At 44.9% G+C, this 17,776-nt stretch overlaps 2 protein-coding genes across 8 annotated transcripts in view; one reads left to right on the plus strand and one right to left on the minus strand.

Annotated features, from left to right (window-relative positions):
- Nucleotides 1-4,640, plus strand: part of LOC114843939 (cadherin-18-like) — a 58,386-nt gene extending 53,746 nt beyond the window's left edge. For all 4 annotated transcript variants that reach the window (XM_029130812.2, XM_029130813.2, XM_055503699.1 and 1 more), the window contains 2 exons: nucleotides 727-993; nucleotides 3,589-4,640. In XM_029130812.2, the coding sequence (XP_028986645.1) occupies nucleotides 727-993; nucleotides 3,589-4,178 (857 nt within the window). In that variant the 3' untranslated portion in view covers nucleotides 4,179-4,640. The remainder of the gene's footprint in view (nucleotides 1-726; nucleotides 994-3,588) is intronic.
- Nucleotides 4,641-4,928: 288 nt separating this feature from the next.
- gad3 (glutamate decarboxylase 3) overlaps nucleotides 4,929-17,776 on the minus strand; it is a 28,540-nt gene continuing 15,692 nt past the window's right edge. For 3 of the 4 annotated variants that reach the window (XM_029130822.3, XM_029130820.3, XM_029130821.3), the window contains exons 13-16: nucleotides 17,481-17,630; nucleotides 9,358-9,465; nucleotides 9,114-9,203; nucleotides 4,931-9,031 (exon numbers count right to left, since the gene is read on the minus strand). In XM_029130822.3, the coding sequence (XP_028986655.1) occupies nucleotides 8,858-9,031; nucleotides 9,114-9,203; nucleotides 9,358-9,465; nucleotides 17,481-17,630 (522 nt within the window). In that variant the 3' untranslated portion in view covers nucleotides 4,931-8,857. Of the gene's footprint in view, nucleotides 9,032-9,113; nucleotides 9,204-9,357; nucleotides 9,466-17,480; nucleotides 17,631-17,776 lie in introns of all 4 variants that reach the window. The other variant, XM_055503700.1, reaches the window with a different exon arrangement.

Raw genomic sequence — 17,776 nt, forward strand, 5'->3', positions numbered from 1 at the left:
CTCTGCATATCGTCCATGCAGTTTGGAGATGTCAGTGTGTCCTGTAATAATAAAGTGTTTAGGCTGAAATGTTTATCATAATTTATAATCTTTCTGTACAATATAATGAGTAAAAAGACTACTAGAAGAATAAGAATAAAAGGATACGTTCTTAAGCAAGGCTTAAATTTCTCTGGCATTGAACTTTGTGAATGAAAAATGCTACAAATAATTGTGAGTCAAGGGTTTAGGGGTTGTTCAGTTGTTCCATGTCTGTGTTGTCCTACAAACATTTAGAACAAAGTCCAAGTCTTCAGGTGTTGACAAAGACTGAACCAACTGTGAAAAACAGGGAGGAAACAACTGAACTTCATCACGTTCCTGGAATCGGATCATATTGTAGCACTTTAAGCTAATGAAAACCCAAAACCTCACACTAACCCGGACACCTTGTAATTTTGTTTAACTAATTGTATTTTTACTTTAGTTTTTAATTACTAGTTTCTACTTGTGCCATGAACACACCTCACACAAACACAGTTTGCTCATGTGGGACTGAATGGATGGTTTCATTCTGTCAGTTATTTCTATCAAACAGAAATGACCATGTGGAGGTAATTGTAGCCAAGTGTGTCTTCTTCATGTACAGTATATCAGTTAGTTTTCTCTGCAGAGTGACCTGCACCAATCCTTCCTTCAGTCGGTTTGGCACATGTATGTGTTACCATCACCTTCCTTCCTTTGCAGATAACACTGCCAGTATATTAGCTCATCGACGTGAAAATGTGAGTCAGGACAGAGAGCAGCTGCTCAGTCTGGTGATTGTTGTGGCTGACGGTGGGGAACCTCCTCTCAGCAGCACGGTTACACTCTCCCTAAGGCTGTGTGTGTGTCAGAGGGACTCCAGGGGGCGCAGCAGCAACAATGTTTGTGAGGCTCAGGCCTTTCTGTCCTCAGCGGGCCTCAGTGTGGGGGCCTTCATCGCCATCCTCCTATGTACTGTCATATTAGTAGGTGAGTAGATGCATGCATCTAATCCATGGCGAGCAGCAGCAGGCAGTGGAACCAGCATTCACTCCAAACGAACCTAAAACAATCAGTTTAAACTAGAGCATGTAGCAGTAGCTTTTGACACACACACACACACACACACACACACACACACACACACACACACACACACACACACACACACACACACACACACACACACACACACACACACACACACACACACACACACACACATATGCGTAGCATATGTGTGTGTGTGTGTGTGGTTGCCTAACAAACTCAGGACTTTATCTGGTGTCAAGTCATCACTGTGTTGTACTACATCAATGCCATGATGAGCAAGGATGATACAATGGCCTATGATTGGAATAAAAGAAATAGTCCAGAATACTGTACCATATATACCGTCGATCAGCGTAACCCCTTGTCTTTGACCTGAATTCTCTTATCTCATTGTTTGGTTTGAAATTCTTTTACTTTGTGCATGAATTAACACATCAGCCAAATAATGGTGTGATGATTATCCTGCTTGATAATTCCTGCAGTAGATGTCTTTGTCCTTTTAAAGTCATTCTAGGCTTCCTGTCATGGCAACCACATGCTGCACAGACTGAAACCTACTACACACATTGACTTTCATTATTAAGATGCATTTGAACAGTGGAACAGTGCTGGACAAGAAAGTTGATCCATGTATGGATGCATCATGTTCATTGAAGAAAACCGAGCTACTTATGTTAGTTATGTTATGTTATGTAGTTATGTTATGTTATCCTTGCTTGAAAGGGGAATCACATGAGGATGAATAGCTGGATTTCACTCAATGACCATCAACTTTCTTTTCCATATTATTTTCTGGTTTCCATCCCTCATATCTCTCAGGTGAATTAGTTAGGTCACAATTAGACATTTCCATGGGATGCCATTTTCAACCAGGGATTTGCATAAAAAAACATAACTTGACAGTAATAATACGACCCTGCACAAAGTCTGTATTAATTCTTGCACCGACGGCATACAGCCCTGTCCTTTAGGGGTGGGAAATACTGCAAACTTTGGAGTCGATCCGATACCAAGTAAATACTGGACCAGTATCGCAGATATTGATATACCAATACCGATACATTTTGAGAAATGTAAATACATTTTGTTTTAAATTATATTCATTTATTAAGCCCAGAAGTTTAACAATAAATATATAATATAAATTGGTGGTGTTGCCACTGTATTTAACACCCTTTTTGCAGATTTTACAGCTTGACATTGTTTAATTTTTGAAAATACAACCACATGCTGCTACTTTTTCCTGCTTCCATCCTTCTTCATCTGTTTCCGCCTGCTTTTTTTTTGCTCCCCCGAGTCGCTGAGTCACGTGAGATCTCAAAGCAAGAGGGAGCGGGGTGTTGTGTGTGTCTGCTTCACTCTGGCATACAGACGCACGCGCCACTGTCCTTTAGTCTGAAAACGCAGTCACTTTTAACCCTCAATTACTAATTGGTTCCACGTAGGATCGATTTCCCAATATGACAAAACAACAATGATGTTGATAAAACACTGACATAACTACTGTCAGTGATTTTTCCAGCTACATACAAGTAGTCAAGTCTGTTTAACTGATACTTCCTAAGAGCCTTTACAAGAATCGAGGCTGCAGGTTCACCAAGTGTTCTGTACCATCTGTTACAGAACTCACCCTGTCGGTTACTAACGGGCGTGGCTTGACTGGACAAAAAATGAAAGATGCAGTGTAGGAGGAACAGTGACTTGCTCGCACCAAGCGGGAGGTTACTGCTCTCACAGAGCTTGGATAAGGTGCGCTCACACCGAGCGGAGGAATAGTGGCCACTATGGCTCAAGTGCACAAACAGGGTTTACTTCTAAACCTTTTAACGTTTCCGTGGTCGCATCCGCAAACCAGGTCACAGGGAAAAAGGGGAAGATCCCAAATGCAAAATGGCCCAACACAGAACTGAAATTAACAATAATTTATTAAATGTTACACAAAACCTAAACTCACTGCACAAATAGTAAATACTAAACATAACACAGTACACAATACACACATAAAACACATAACACTCTCTGCTTCGCAGGATAAAAACCCAGAATGCAAACGTCAGAACTAAAAATCACTGCTAAGCAGGAATAATTTACTAAACTACTCTCTCTGGCACTGTTCTCTACAGGCTTTGACTAAACAGAAACAGCACTGCATGCTACAGAGTAAAACAAATCCCAAAAAAGACGACAAAGATATACGACAAACCTGAAAAAGGCACCGGACATCCGAGCAAAAGAAACAAAGCTCCATGTATCAAAACTCACTCCGTTAATTAACTGTCGCACTTACGACATGTCACACAGCAACAAGTAAATGAAAAGGCAGGGCTTAAATACACAAGAGAACAGGCACATCAAACTACATCATCAGACCAGGAACAGGAAATGAGGAACAACAAAAGCAAGAGGGATGTGCAGAAACCACAACAAGAGCGCCTGTAGTGCCGTTAAGCGCCAGTTGTCACACCCTCACTTCATCTTTAACTTTATCCTTTCTTCTCTCCTCTTTGACATCTCCTTCCTATTCCTCTGCAGCCACAGTGATGCTGTTCATGCAGCTGCGAAATAGGAAGGTGAGTAAAGAGGCTTTGATTCTTTCTGAGGAGGACATTCGAGAGAACGTGGTGACCTATGATGACGAAGGAGGTGGGGAGGAGGACACTGAGGCCTTTGACATAGCTGCTCTACGAAATCCCAAAGCGTCTGGCTGCGAACACGCACTATACGAGGACGAGGATGACGTGGAGGATGATGAGGGTGAGGTTGTTGTGGTAAGGAGGAAGAAAGCCTGGGAGGTGGACTACAGAGACTACAGCCCAGAGTGTGGACCCGCCTGGTTTGTCATCAACTGCTTACCTCCAGAGATGGGCCAGTCTGCGCCTCCACTTCTGCTGGACAGCTATGATGAGATTCAGCAGCTGATGGAGCAGAAGCTGTCTGAGGCGGACTCTGACACACGGGGTCCACCTTATGACTCTTTGCAAACATACGCCTATGAAGGCTGCGGCTCGCTGGCGGGGTCTGTCAGCTCTCTGGGCCTGACTGTGGCAGAGCCTGAACTAAACTATAGCAACTGGGCGCTGGAAGGAACAGTTAGGGTCCAGACTAACCCGGACACCTTGTAATTCTGTACAACTTATATGTCTTATTTTTACTTATCGCCAGGTTTGCCAAAGAAAGTTTCTATTTCTAGGATAGAAACAAAATGCAAAAAGTTGGTGATCAGAAACTGTGATACTGTGAAAGAAGAAAACACAAGAGACGCAGAACGACAGAAGAGCACACAGGCATACAGGTATCTGGCCTTTATGGGGAAAAAGGTTCCTGTTACAAAAGGTCCAGTCAAGGATCCCAGCAATGAAAAACAAATACTGAATGAATATTGGAAAGAAAGAGTTTTATGGATTTATTATCCGTGAGTGTGTTGGATGTGACGTGAAGGTTTGCTAAGACCCTCTCTCACTCTAAGGCTCCCAATCATAAACGTGACAGGATCTGTCTTCATTCATTCCCTTTTATTGCTGTTCACCTAGAACACAGTTGGTCCATTTGCAACTATTCTGGTCATAACCACACCCCTGCACAGCCCCAAACCTTGATGACATCTGTGAATATGTGAAGAGGTTTGTGATTTTATCCTGAAAGATGGTCTGAAGCTGTTGACTGTTTCAAAGTGAAGGAAGGAAGGAAGGAAGGTAGGAAGGAAGGAAGGAAGGAAGGAAGGAAGGAAGGAAGGAAGGAAGGAAGGAAGGAAGGAAGGAAGGACGGAAGGAAGGAAGGAATGGATGGACAATTTCCCCTGGTGTATATGTTTGAATACATTATTAAAATAATCCCGTTTCTGAAAATGACTTAATGTGCTTTGATTGTCTGACTGATTTGTGTAAAGAGCCAAATCACTACAAAAGGCATCTTAAGGTGTATATGCAATACATGACTATACTGTAACTTTAAATCTAAAAAAACAGCACGCGGCTGACACGTTACATTAACTGCACGTATAATTAACTATACTTCACATTATCTCAGCAGTAAGAGTAAATACAGTTTTCTTAAGGTGTAATTAAGTCAGCACAGAGGTTTTTTAAATCAACACAGCCTCTGTTCCAGGACCAAAACAGTTAATCACAGTAGATGAGCAGGAGGGAATGTGATTATATTCTAAGGCATGAAAAACAAAAACATCAGCTGTTCATCATCATGTTGGTTTCCACATATCAGAGGAAGGTAGAGGAGAGTTTAAACTGTTCCTACTCCAGCCAAAGCACAGCAATGACTAACTCACGTTAGAGCTGAGTAGGGTCTCCTCAAACAATCAGCACTAAGTCTGATGTAGCAGGTCTCCAAGCGTCACTGCCTTCATTGTACATTACAGTACGATTTGCCACTGACACCAGTCAGTTCTCCTGTAAAATACAGCTTTCAAAGTCCTTCAGTAATGTGAAGCACAGATCTGTCTGATGAGGATTTTACATTACATAACAGAATCAGAATGACTTCACTCTGACATCCAGTCAGTGCATCATTCATACAGTCACAGTATAAATGCTCACACACAACCACACATTGTGGTGGAAAATTCCCACATAGAGGCTGATGAGAGAGTTGTCTTTTGTGTGATTTATTATAAAAATAAAGAAAAAGAAAAATAATGGGGAAAGCAAATAAAAAAACATGGATGTTGATTGTGCACATCATCAAACCAAAAATCAAAGGGGAAGGAACGCTAAGCCTCAAAGGATAAGATGCTCCCAGTTCTATGGCCTTGGGTTTGGTGAGGAGTCAGATAGGGATGAACCATAGTTCAGGACATAAAGGCAGAAACATATCATAATGTCAGATACCGAAACTTGGGGCAGTGGGATGGCTAGCAGAGCTAGTCTGGAACCTGGCTCTAGGGACCCAGGTGCCTTGCTTCCTAACTACATCTCTCCACATTCATCCACTTAGGTCTGTGAGGGACATCCTACTGATGGAGGGACCAGGGCTACTGGATAGTGGTTCCATCCCTCCTAAGTGGGATGCTCTGCAGTTTTAATTGCATTAGTCATTCACACTCATCCAGGACTTTGAAGGCTCGGGTCCAGCAGACAGAGCCATCAGAGTGCTCTGTCCACTTGCCCCTGTTAGGGAAATTGTTAGTTCCCTTTGTAAATCTTAAATAAAGCAGACACAATCAATTGAGACCTTCTTCAGGATTTTACTTGCAAGGAGTGAGCAGTTTACAGCAAAGGGAACTTCCTCTCACTGAAGAGAGGACAAGGATTCAGCTCATAATATGTATTGCATTCTGGGAGGTGCATAGTCACACAGTACGTGTGTAAAAAAATTCAACAGTACATCCCAACACATGCCACCAAACGAAAAGCATATTTATTGAAACATAAAGAACATCTAGTTTCAATTAATAAATAATAAGTAAATAAATAATAATTATGAAAGAGATAATTTTATTTAGAATGCCAAATTTACTGTATTAACCTCAGCAAAAATGAAATAGTGCTGTTTCATTGTGTTTTTACTGTTTAATCAGCTCTACGATCTCTCCAAATTACATAGTAATATGCTTCGTCCCCCGTTCGTTTTGCACCGATCTCTGAAACATTTTCCTTTTTTACGTATTGTCTGCTCCTTCTCTTGGTTTGTTCTGTTTCTCCCAGTAACCGTGGGCACTGAGTTCTAATACATTATGAAAGAGGCTTTATTGTCTCCTACAGAGTGGAGAATAAATTGTGTTATAGCGCTCGGTGATGCCTCAGAGCTGAATCAAAGATGGATGCACTGAGCTCCACAGACCATCAAAAGGCTGAGGATATTAAAAATACTATTAGACCTGCTCGACAGAGAAACACAGTCCAGACCAACTAACACGAGGGAGAAGGCTCATTCACAGCCCGTTAGACTTTACAAGATAACTCATTTAATAGAACAATGGGGAACATACAAAGAACTACCAACTAAAAGCAGGACAAAGTTCAGAAAAAAACAGATATAAACTAACAAGGCAGACACCAACTGTGGCCACAATTTCTATTCTTCAAACATAAAACTCAAACCATTTGAAGCCTTGGGATTCATAAAATGAAGTTATTTTTTGATGGCTATTATGGTTTTGCTGTAACAAGCTTTCACAGAGCAGAAAGAACCTCCATGACAACGGCGCAGCTGCAGCTTTGACTGCCAGGTCAAACTCCTGATGCTCAGTGTAGCAGCTCTATACTTATTGCTGATTAGATCATTACACTGTTTTACATTGTTTAGTAATATAGTCACACACTTACGCTGAATCCTTTCAAAATAGAAGTACCAATCCAAATTTTTAGCACTATTTTTGCTTTTGAATTGGTAATTGTGACTAGTTAATGAGACTATTTTACAGTTTAAGTGCTAAGCGCACACATCTCCTCCAAATCCTTTCAAAATAAAAGCACCAATCCAGATCTTTAGCTAAAAATAGCAATAGTTCAATTGGTTTATTATGAATAGATACAGTATTAAGGCTATTTTACTGTTTAGCAATTACAGTATCTGCACATGCTTTCTCCATATCGTTTCAAAATAAAAACACCAATCCAGCTCTTTAGCTTAAAATAACAATCTTTTGTGCTGGTTTGAGTAGTTAATAAGACTATTTTACAATGTAGTAATTACCTAAACACACTTCCTACATAAACTTAAAGCACCAAACCATATCCTTACCTTTATTAGCAATATTTCTGCTTTCAAGTGGTTATTTTTATGACTAATGACACTATTTTACAATTTAACAGTTACCCACTGAGACTCTTCATGACTTGTCCTGTAGACTCGTCACATGCATTGCAATCTCCTGTCACTAGATGACGCTATAGGCTTTGATACTGGAGGACTTGGTTCATGCATCACGTTTCTTTTGTCTTTAATATTATTTATATATAATAAAGGATCCCACAGTACACAGACCAGACACTGGCTATGAAGCAGATAGTTACTTGTACATTTAAATATTCAAAATGTAACTTTACACAAACATATTAATATATTAGGCTGCCCAGATATTCAGATGAACTAAATGCTAAATAAATGTTTGTTATGATGGTTTGACAGCTCAGTATACAAGGCTTCTTGTCTTTTCCAAGAACCTCAGAAATTTCCTAATATACCCACAGGCTTCATCTTTACGAATAGAAAGGAACAGCCTCAAAGACAAGCTGGGACAAACCCTGGATTCTCTGCCCTTGCCAGGGGCCTATGATTAGGAAACTCAGGGCCGTAACACAAACCCTGAGCATTGCCGAGGTTTTTTTTTTTTTTTAAATTCCTAGTAAAGAGTTTAGTCGTGTGGAAAAACCCAGTGTAGCAATGAGAAACTGTGGTTCTACTGCAGCAGGTTCATGTTAGGCTCTATCAGCACTGGTATCCAAACATCCTGGAATTCAGACCAGGGTCAGGTAACTATAGATGTAGTTGGTTACAAATACCTTTTGTAGATCTTTTTTTTATTTTTCATGCCCTGAATTGGTGACATAGTACAAACAAACAGCTACTACATTATGAGTATTTTATATAATATTCAGCATAAAGCTGTTGTTTGACTGAAGGGGACAGAATCTGACGCGCAAATAAGGTTAACTTGTATGAAACAGCAGGAGTCGACAGTCCTGGTCCTCGAGAGCCACCGACCTGCTTGTCATTTCCAGTTAAAGATAACAGCAAGTAACAAAAGCTTAGCCTTGGCCCACGAGGACCAGGGCTGGCTACCTGATGGGGAAGGGAAGCCCTGAAACAATTCAACAGTGTACCCAGCGAAAACTAGTTTTAGAGGTCACAAGTTTTCACCCAACTGACAGATCTCGTTCAACAGGAAGTCTACGTCCTCTTGCTGAGTAGCAGGGTTGGAGAAGACACATCGAAAGAAATTGACTTTGTCTCCAAAAGGCTGGTAGCCAACAAGGGTGGAGCCCTTCTCCATCATTCTGTGTTTAATCCTAGGAGCCACCTGCACAAAATGAAAATTCTCTTGAGTAGGATTTATTTTACTTGAGTCTGAGGTTATGGTGTTTTTGATGTTCTGAACTGACATGATGAAGTTTGGCATCTCTTTCAGGTCCAGGTGGAAGGACCCTCAGACTGGGTGGGATGTACCAGAAACACACATTACTGTGCTCTGGCTGCGGGAGAGGACAAGCCATACGAAGACAGATAAAGAAATATAATCATAATTCATCCTCATTCAGATACAGCTGTAAGGGTCTTGGCAGTATGCCACAATAGCATATGAAGGAAGTTTGAACTTTGTGACGTCAGTGTTTAGACCGGCCTTACCTTGTGTTCAAAGACCAGTTCAAAGCCAGCCCTTCGCTGCAGTTCATCATACAGATACTCTGCATTCTCTAAGCATTTGTTGACCTGGGATCCAAAGCCCTGTGAGCCCTGAGAGAGTGGAAATGTACAAAGTGAGGTCATACTCTCAGTCACGCACAGCGACACACCTTAGCATTAACCAATGTTCAGTCAGTGAATGTCCATTCTAAGTAGTCAGAAGGGGAGGGCACCTTAAAAAAATATTAAAATGTGTCTGTATTGGTTTAATGAACCGTGGGAAATATTTTTGATATGTTCAAACCTGTTTAGAAAAACATCATCAGGGCACTCCTCCCTGAACCGCCACCTTACCGTGGTGGAGGAGTTTGTGTGCCCAAATGACCCCGGGAGCTATGTTGTCGGGGGCTAAATGCCCCTGGTAGGGTCTCCCAAGGCAAACAGGTCCTGGGCGACGGGCCAGACTAAGAGCGGTTCACAACCCCCCTATGAAAGGCAAACCACCAAGGCCAGAGACGTCGCCCGGTATGGCGCAGCTGGGGCCCCACCCTGGAGCCAGGCCCGGGATTGGGACTCGTATGCGAGCGCCTGGTGGCCGGGCACAGAGCGACGTGGGGCTGTCCTCAAGTGGGCCCACCATCCGCAGGAGGAACCGTAGGGGGCCGGTGCAGAGTGGATTGGGCAGCAGTCGAAGGCGGGAGCCTAGGCGCCCCAATCCCTGGATAACCAATCTGGCTATTGGGACATGGAATGTCACGTCACTGGGGGGAAAGGAGCCTGAGCTTGTGCAGGAGGTCGAGCGGTACCGGCTAGAAATAGTTGGGCTCACCTCCACACACAGCCTGGGCTCTGGAACCCAACTCCTTGAGAGGGGCTGGACCCTTTTCTACTCTGGAGTTGCCTGCGATGAGAGGCGGCGGGCTGGTGTGGGCTTGCTCATAGCTCCCCAGCTTAGTCGCCATGTGTTGGAGTTTTCCCCGGTGGACGAGAGGGTCGCTTCCTTGCGCCTTCGGGTGGGGGATAGGTCACTCACCGTTATTTGTGCTTACGGGCCAAATGGCAGTGTGGAGTACCCGGCCTTCTTGGGGTCCCTGGAGGTAGTGTTGGAAAGCGCTCCAACTGGGGACCCCATCGTTCTTCTGGGAGATTTCAATGCCCACGTAGGTAACGACAGTGATACCTGGAGAGGCGTGATTGGGAGGAATGACCTCCCTGATCTGAACCCGAATGGTGTTATGTTATTGGACTTCTGTGCTAGGCACAGTTTGGCCATAACAAACACCATGTTCGAACATAAGGGTGCCCATCGGTGCACATGGCACCAGGACACCCTAGGCCGGAGGTCGATGATAGACTTTGTAGTCGTTTCACCTGACCTTCGGCCATATGTTTTGGACACTCGGGTGAAGAGAGGGGCTGAGCTGTCAACTGATCACCACCTGGTGGTGAGTAGGATCCGCTGGCAGAGAAGGAGGCTGGAACGACTTGGCAGGCCCAAACGTATTGTGAGGGTCTGTTGGGAACGCCTGGCTGAACCTTCTGTCAGACGGACCTTTAACTCACACCTCCAGGAGAGCTTCAACCAGATTCCGAGGGAGGTGGGAGACATAAAGTCCGAGTGGACCATGTTCTCCGTCTCCATCGTCAACGCGGCCGTTCGGAGCTGTGGACGCAGGGTCTCCGTTGTCTGTCGTGGTGGTAATCCCCGGACCCGGTGGTGGACGCCGGAGGTAAGGGACGCCATCAAGCTGAAGAAGGAGTCCTACCAGGTATGGTTGACCTGTAGGACTCCTGAGGCAGCTGATGGGTACCGGCAGGCCTAGCGTGCTGCAGCCCGTGCCGTTGCGGAGGCAAAAACTCGGGCTTGGGAGGAGTTCGGGGGAGGCCATGGAGGAGGACTATCGCTCGACCTCAAAGAGATTCTGGCAAACTGTTCGGCGCCTCGGGTGGGGGAAGCAGTTCTTTACCAACTCTGTTTTCAGTGGAGGTGGGGAGCTGTTGACCTCAACTGGGGATGTTATTGGACAGTGGAAGGAGTACTTTGAGGATCTCCTCAACCCCTCCGACATGCCTTCTGCTGAGGAAGCAGAGGCACTGGACTCAGAGGCGGACTCGCCCATCACCCAGGCTGAGGTCACTGAGGTAGTTAGTAAGCTCCTCGGTGGCAGAGCAGCGGGGGTGGATGAGATCCGTCCTGAGTACCTCAAGTCTCTGGATGTTGTGGGGCTGTCTTGGGTGACACGCCTCTGCAACATCGCGTGGAGGAGGGGGACAGTCCTCCACAGATGACAGTCCTTCCTCTGGACTGGACAACTGGGGTGGTTGTCCCTCTTTACAAAAAGGGGGACAGGAGAGTGTGTTCCAACTATAGGGAGATCACACTTCTCAGCCTCCCTGGGAAAGTCTATGCCAGGGTACTGGAGAGGAGAATTCGGCCGATAGTCGAACCTCGGATACAGGAGGAACTATGTGGTTTTCGGCCTGGTCCTGGAACGCTGGACCAGCTTTATACCCTCAGCAGGGTGCTTGAGGGTTTGTGGGAGTTTGCCCAACAAGTCTACATGTGCTTTGTGGATCTGGAGAAGGCATTCGACCGCGTCCCTCGTGACATCCTGTGGGGGGTGCTCCGGGAGTATGGAGTCCAGGGCCCTTTGCTAAGGGCTGTTCGGTCTCTGTACAACCGGAGCAGGAGCTTGGTTCGCATTGCCAGCAATAAGTCAGACCTGTTCCCGGTGCATGTTGGACTTCGGCAGGGCTGCCCTTTGTCACCGGTTCTGTTCATTATTTTTATGGACAGAATCTCTAGGTGCAGCCAGGGGCCGGAGGCGGTCTGGTTTGCTTTTTGCAGATGATGTTGTCCTGTTGGCTTCATAAGGCCAGGACCTCCAGCGTGCGCTGGTGCGGTTTGCAGCTGAGTGTGAAGCGGCTGGGATGAGAATCAGTTCCTCCAAATCTGAGGCCATGGTTCTCGACCGGAAAAAGGCGGTTTGCTCTCTCCAGGTTGGAGAAGAGTTCCTGCCCCAAGTGGAGGAGTTTAAGTATCTTGGGGTCTTGTTTACGATTGAGGGAAGGAAGGAGCGTGAGTTTGACAGACGGATCGGTGCGGCGGCTGCAGTAATGCAGTCGGTGTATCGGTCCGTCGTGGTGAAGAGGGAGCTGAGCCGAAAGGCAAAGCTCTCAATTTACCGGTCAATCTACGTTCCTTCCCTCACCTATGGTCATGAGCTTTGGGTCATGACCGAAAGGGCAAGGTCACGGATACAAGCGGCTGAAATGAGCTTCCTCCGCAGGGTGGCTGGGCGCTCCCTTAGAGATAAGGTGAGGAGTTCTGTCACCCGGGAGGAGCTCGGAGTAGAGTCGCTGCTCCTCCACATCCAGAGGAGCCAGTTGAGGTGGCTCGGGCATCTGGTTCGGATGCCTCCTGGACGCCTCCCTGGGGAGGTGTTCCGGGCATGTCCCACCGGTAGGAGGCCCCGAGGAAGACCCAGGACTCACTGGAGAGACTACGTCTCTCGGCTGGCCTGGGAACGTCTTGGGGTCCCACTGGAAGAGCTGGAGGAAGTGTCCGGGGAGAGGGAAGTCTGGAACTCTCTGCTTAGACTGCTGCCCCCGCGATCTGGCCCCGGATAAGCGAATGAAAATGGATGGATGGATGGATCATCAGGGCAAAGGGCCTCATGCAGCGCCCGTTTATTACACTGGAGGAACACTCATTGTTTCAATGAGTGTGGAAGGTAAAGGGGAGATTAGTGATGTTTGGACTTAACGGGGAAATACAACTCATTTTCTGAGCTGAGCAAAGTCCAAGGGGACTTGATTCTCCAGACAAATGTCAAATAAACGTTTAATTCGATTCCCCACACTAGCCGCAGAAAGAGGTGAGACGAAACGCGGAGAAATAAACAAATCAGTGGAGGATCTGCACAGAGGATCTGCCTTTGTTGTCGTTCACCTCAGCTGGTGTCTATCCTGATCCACCGCAACGATGATCTGCAGTAGCAACTGATCACTTTTCTCTGTCAGACATCAAAGTCTAACGGCAGCCACCTGACCTCGGATGAATTTATTTATTTTCTTTGTACCAACGTAAAATTAGATTACACAAAAACAGGTCACCTTTTATGAAAAATAGAATGAAGTCATGAATGCATCAAAGCATCATACGATGTACTAGTAGTCCACTTTCTATTGTCTTGTTTTTTGGGGGGGGGGGTTGGATTTGTGGTCGGGTCTGTTCTGTGTTCTTACATTGTTTTATACTGAGAGTAACGTAACTTCAATTCTCTGTAGATCCAAAACAAAACATATTGTAGAAATTGACAATAAAGTTGACTTTGACTTTTTTAACACGCAGACTTTCTAAAGTCACTTTTCTTCTCTTCCACATGGAAAAAGTAAGCGATCATGTCATTGGTCAGCAGCCCTGGCCACCTATTGGTTGGTGATTTTTGATAGAATTATAACTCGTCATTTGAAACGAGAGATAGCGTGAGAGGTTTTGAGAGAAAGCAAAAACGAGAAATCTGGGAGTGCAAATACAGATTTCAACTTGAGCAGAGAAAATCTGAGTACATTTTTAAAGCAAAGGAAGGGTTTTGAGAGCAAGCATGACATGACTTGATTAAAGATAGAGATCTCACCCCATACTCCAGCAGTGAGCAATCAAAGCTGAGAGCTCTAATAACTGAGCAGGTGGCAACAAGATGGCTGCAGGTTAGTATCTGAAGGTGAATGTGTGGCAATTGGACCCTCCAGCCTACGGAGGCTGTATTGTGTTTCTGTTTGTCTGGTGTTCTGTGACATCACTTCCTGTTCTCAGTTTCAACTTCACACTGTTTGCTCCACTTCCTGTTCGGTTGCTGCCGTAGCTCCAGTCCACTACCTCTGTTGTTTACTCCAACTGCCTCTCTGATGTTGACTCCTCACCTGAGTTACAGGTTCCAGAGGTCTTTCCGAAACTTTCCTCAGCTGAAGAAAAAACCATCGAAGGGAATTAAGGGCTCAGGGTTTGCCACACTGCTCACCTCCATCTACAGTTCCAGGTCTTGTACCTGATCCTGATCCATGCTGGATTCTTTCTCTGCACCAAGGCGTTGTGTCAGCTGCAGACAGTGTCACCTTAAGTCAAATCAAATCAAGTTTTTTGTCATTTCGACCATATACTATTTGGTATGCAGTGGGACGGAACAACGTTCCTCCGGGACCAAGGGGCTATGTACATGCAACATAAATTACAACATATATTTGATGATGATGGCGTATTACTACTACCATTAGTACTAACACTACTACTACTAAGAAATACTACTGTGAAATAACAGGTGGTAAAAATAACGCGCAAAAGGGCATTTTCAGAAGTGTGTAATGTTTATCAATTATTTGATATTGTCTGAGTGATATTTGTGTGTGTGTGTGTGTGTGTGTGTGTGTGTGTGTGTGTGTGTGTGTGTGTGTGTGTGTGTGTGTGTGTGTGTGTGTGTGTGTGTGTGTGTGTGTGTGTGTGTGTGTGTCTTGTTTATGTAGAGAAGGTGATACGCAGTCTGGATACGAGTGCCCAAATCCTTCTGGACCTTTTGGCAGGAGGGTGAAGAGTTTGTGTAACGGATGTGCCCATTTGAGTTCCAGCACTGAGTACACAGCCCTGGAGGGCCCCAGTGCTCAGTGTGGTGGAGCTGGAGGTGCAGTTCCTGATGAGCACTGACTCAAGTCTTCTGGTCAGAAAATCCAGTATCCAAATGCAGAGGGAGGTGTTAAGGCCCAACAGGCTCAACTTCCTGATCAGGTGTTGGGGGATAATGGTGTTGAATGCTGATATGAAATCAGTATATAGCATTCGATTGTAAGTGTGATCTTGTCGAGTTGTGTCAGGGCCAGATGGAGTGGGTGGAGTAGGTCTAATGTCCAACAGTGTGATGTAATCTCACATCACACTGTTCTGTCTGTCGAACAGAACCTAGAAGCTGTTCTACGTATCTGGAAGTGGGCTGTCGCTATCACAGGCAGGTGATACAGTAGAGACCTGTAGCTGATGGCTTGTAAGCCCTGCCACATGTGTCGTGTGTCACCGCTGTCTCTGAAGTGGTTGTGGATTCTCTGTGCTTGAGTGCGTTTCGCCCGGGACAGTTTGGCCCTTGCTGATCTTAGAGCCAGCTTGTCCACCACCCTGAAGGTGGAGTCTTGGGTCTTTAGTGCTCGCACCTCTTCAGTAATCGTCTGTTTCTGGTCTAGACATGAAATGATGGTCTTGGAGACAGTGACGTCATTGCTGTAGATGTAGCTGGTCACCTATGACGCGTCCTCCTCAGAGTCGGTGAAGTCACCGTAAGTTGCAGCCTTCTTCAACATGTTCTATTCAGTGTTCTCAAAACAGTCCTGAAGAGCAGAGATGTCTCCTGGTGGCCACGTTTTGACCTGCTTCAGAACTGGTTTGGAACGCTTGATGAGTGGTCTGTATGCCGGAAATAGCAGAGATGTGGTCTAAGTTGCTGAAGTGTGGGCAGGGCTCTTCTCAATGTGCACCGGGAATGTTTGCATAAAGGACATCCAGCACGTTTTCCCCTCTCATTGCAAAGTCCACATACTGATGGAATTTAGGGTGGCATTGACCTCTCTTGACGAGTTTCTTCTTCTACAAAACAATCCTGTTGACTATTAGCTACAAAATGGATGGTTAATGGTTCTGTGATTACGGCCCAATATCTTAGATATTTCGAGAGTGCTGAATCTCTGTAAAAGATTGATTGATCTCCTTAGGCCACATCCTCCCTCATTACACTAATACACATCACTTGATATGCATCAAATCCAATAAGCAAGTTTATACAGCTTGGAGTTGTACTGTATTAGTATTAGTCTTAGTGCAGGAAGAGTTTCTGTTCTTGAACTTTGTATTTCTGTCAAAAGCAAATTTGTGAGAAATGTTCACTGTGCAGGAGCCTAAAGGGATATTTGGAAAAGCATTTCCCTTTAGGTAAACAAGTCAAGTCATCTGGCTCCACTGAGAACAAAGCAGTGATGAGGATTATTGATATCAGCCCTCTAGCTGATGTAGGATGGAGGGTTAAAACCCCTCCCAAGCCTTGAGCTGGGTTGAATTACGAGACCTGGATGAGAGACATGACTTGTGTCCCTGATAGAATCCTGGGTTCCACGTGGAGCTGACACTCTCCTACAGGAGATGTGACTCTGTATCTCTGTCTTTGAATACTTTTGACCCACTAACTAGAATATATTCACAGATATTTGATTGAACTATACTGCCACCTCTGTGTAAATTCTTCTCAGTGAATTATTTCAGTCCAACGATAACATTATCTTAAATGCTAATATATGATACTGATTGATGATTGACATTAAAAGGTTACCACAGAGCTCTGCTCTGGCCCAGAACTGGCCCATGTTGTCTAGCTACGACACAACTGAGCCACAGTCAGAGAAAAATACTCAAATGTAAAATCCTACTTTTAATTCTTAATATACCTTTTGAATTCTATTCTCACAGAGAACATGCCTTATGTATGTGATAGATATTTGAGCTATTTTGTGGACATTTTATTGATTTATCAACAACCTTATTTGCACCTGTGTATTTCTCTTACATTCTTTTTTTCCCGAACTTGTAACCTGGACAGTAAAACACTGTTTGTGTCAGGAATGGAGAGTCTTCACCATGTTATTAAACACTTCCTGTCTTACTTCTTATTTTATTTTCCAGACAGCCTACCAGTCTTACAGTATCTCTGCCTTTACCGACCAGTTGCCAGATTGCATCTTCTTTATTGCCAGCATTCCAGCGTTTTCTAGTATAGTCTCAACCGAGCCTTGACCCAGTTCCTGCCTGCACCCTTTGTACCATCGCTTCTGCCTGCCTGTGTTTTGACCAAGCCTGTTTTTGACCACCTCCTGCTGGCTGCTTGTAACCTTGTGCTGTACCTCTGTAACCGCTGTGAACCTGACCGTCGCCTTTTTGACCTGCCTTTGCCTGTCCATTAAAACCTTGAGACTGATCACAGACATTGGACCGTGCATGTGAGTCTGTGTGCTTTAGTGAGATGACGTTTGCTAGAGCAGTTGTAATACAGTATGTTCTGGCTTTGCAATGGGCTTACTGTACTAAGCATTGTTACCTTTGCCTTCCACATGAGCCAAAATTTGAACACGTCAACATGTCGGCCACACTGGATGCTCTTATCTCCAGTGTCATAGCTCACATCATAGGGTTTGTCTCTCTGGAAAAGGTACTCAGCCCCCAACTCATTACACTCCTGTAGGAGACCCTGCACAGAGAAGAAGCAGTGAAACCAGTCAGGAAACAGGTCATTTTGCTTATTAGTCTGTTCAGAATCCTTAACCCTGTGATGTACACGTAGACAAGGGTCTGCCTTCACACAGCCCAAGAAACACAGCCTTGGTGCTTACTGGC

The sequence above is a fragment of the Betta splendens genome, chromosome 17 (genome assembly GCF_900634795.4).
Source record: "Betta splendens chromosome 17, fBetSpl5.4, whole genome shotgun sequence".
NCBI lineage: Eukaryota > Metazoa > Chordata > Actinopteri > Anabantiformes > Osphronemidae > Betta > Betta splendens.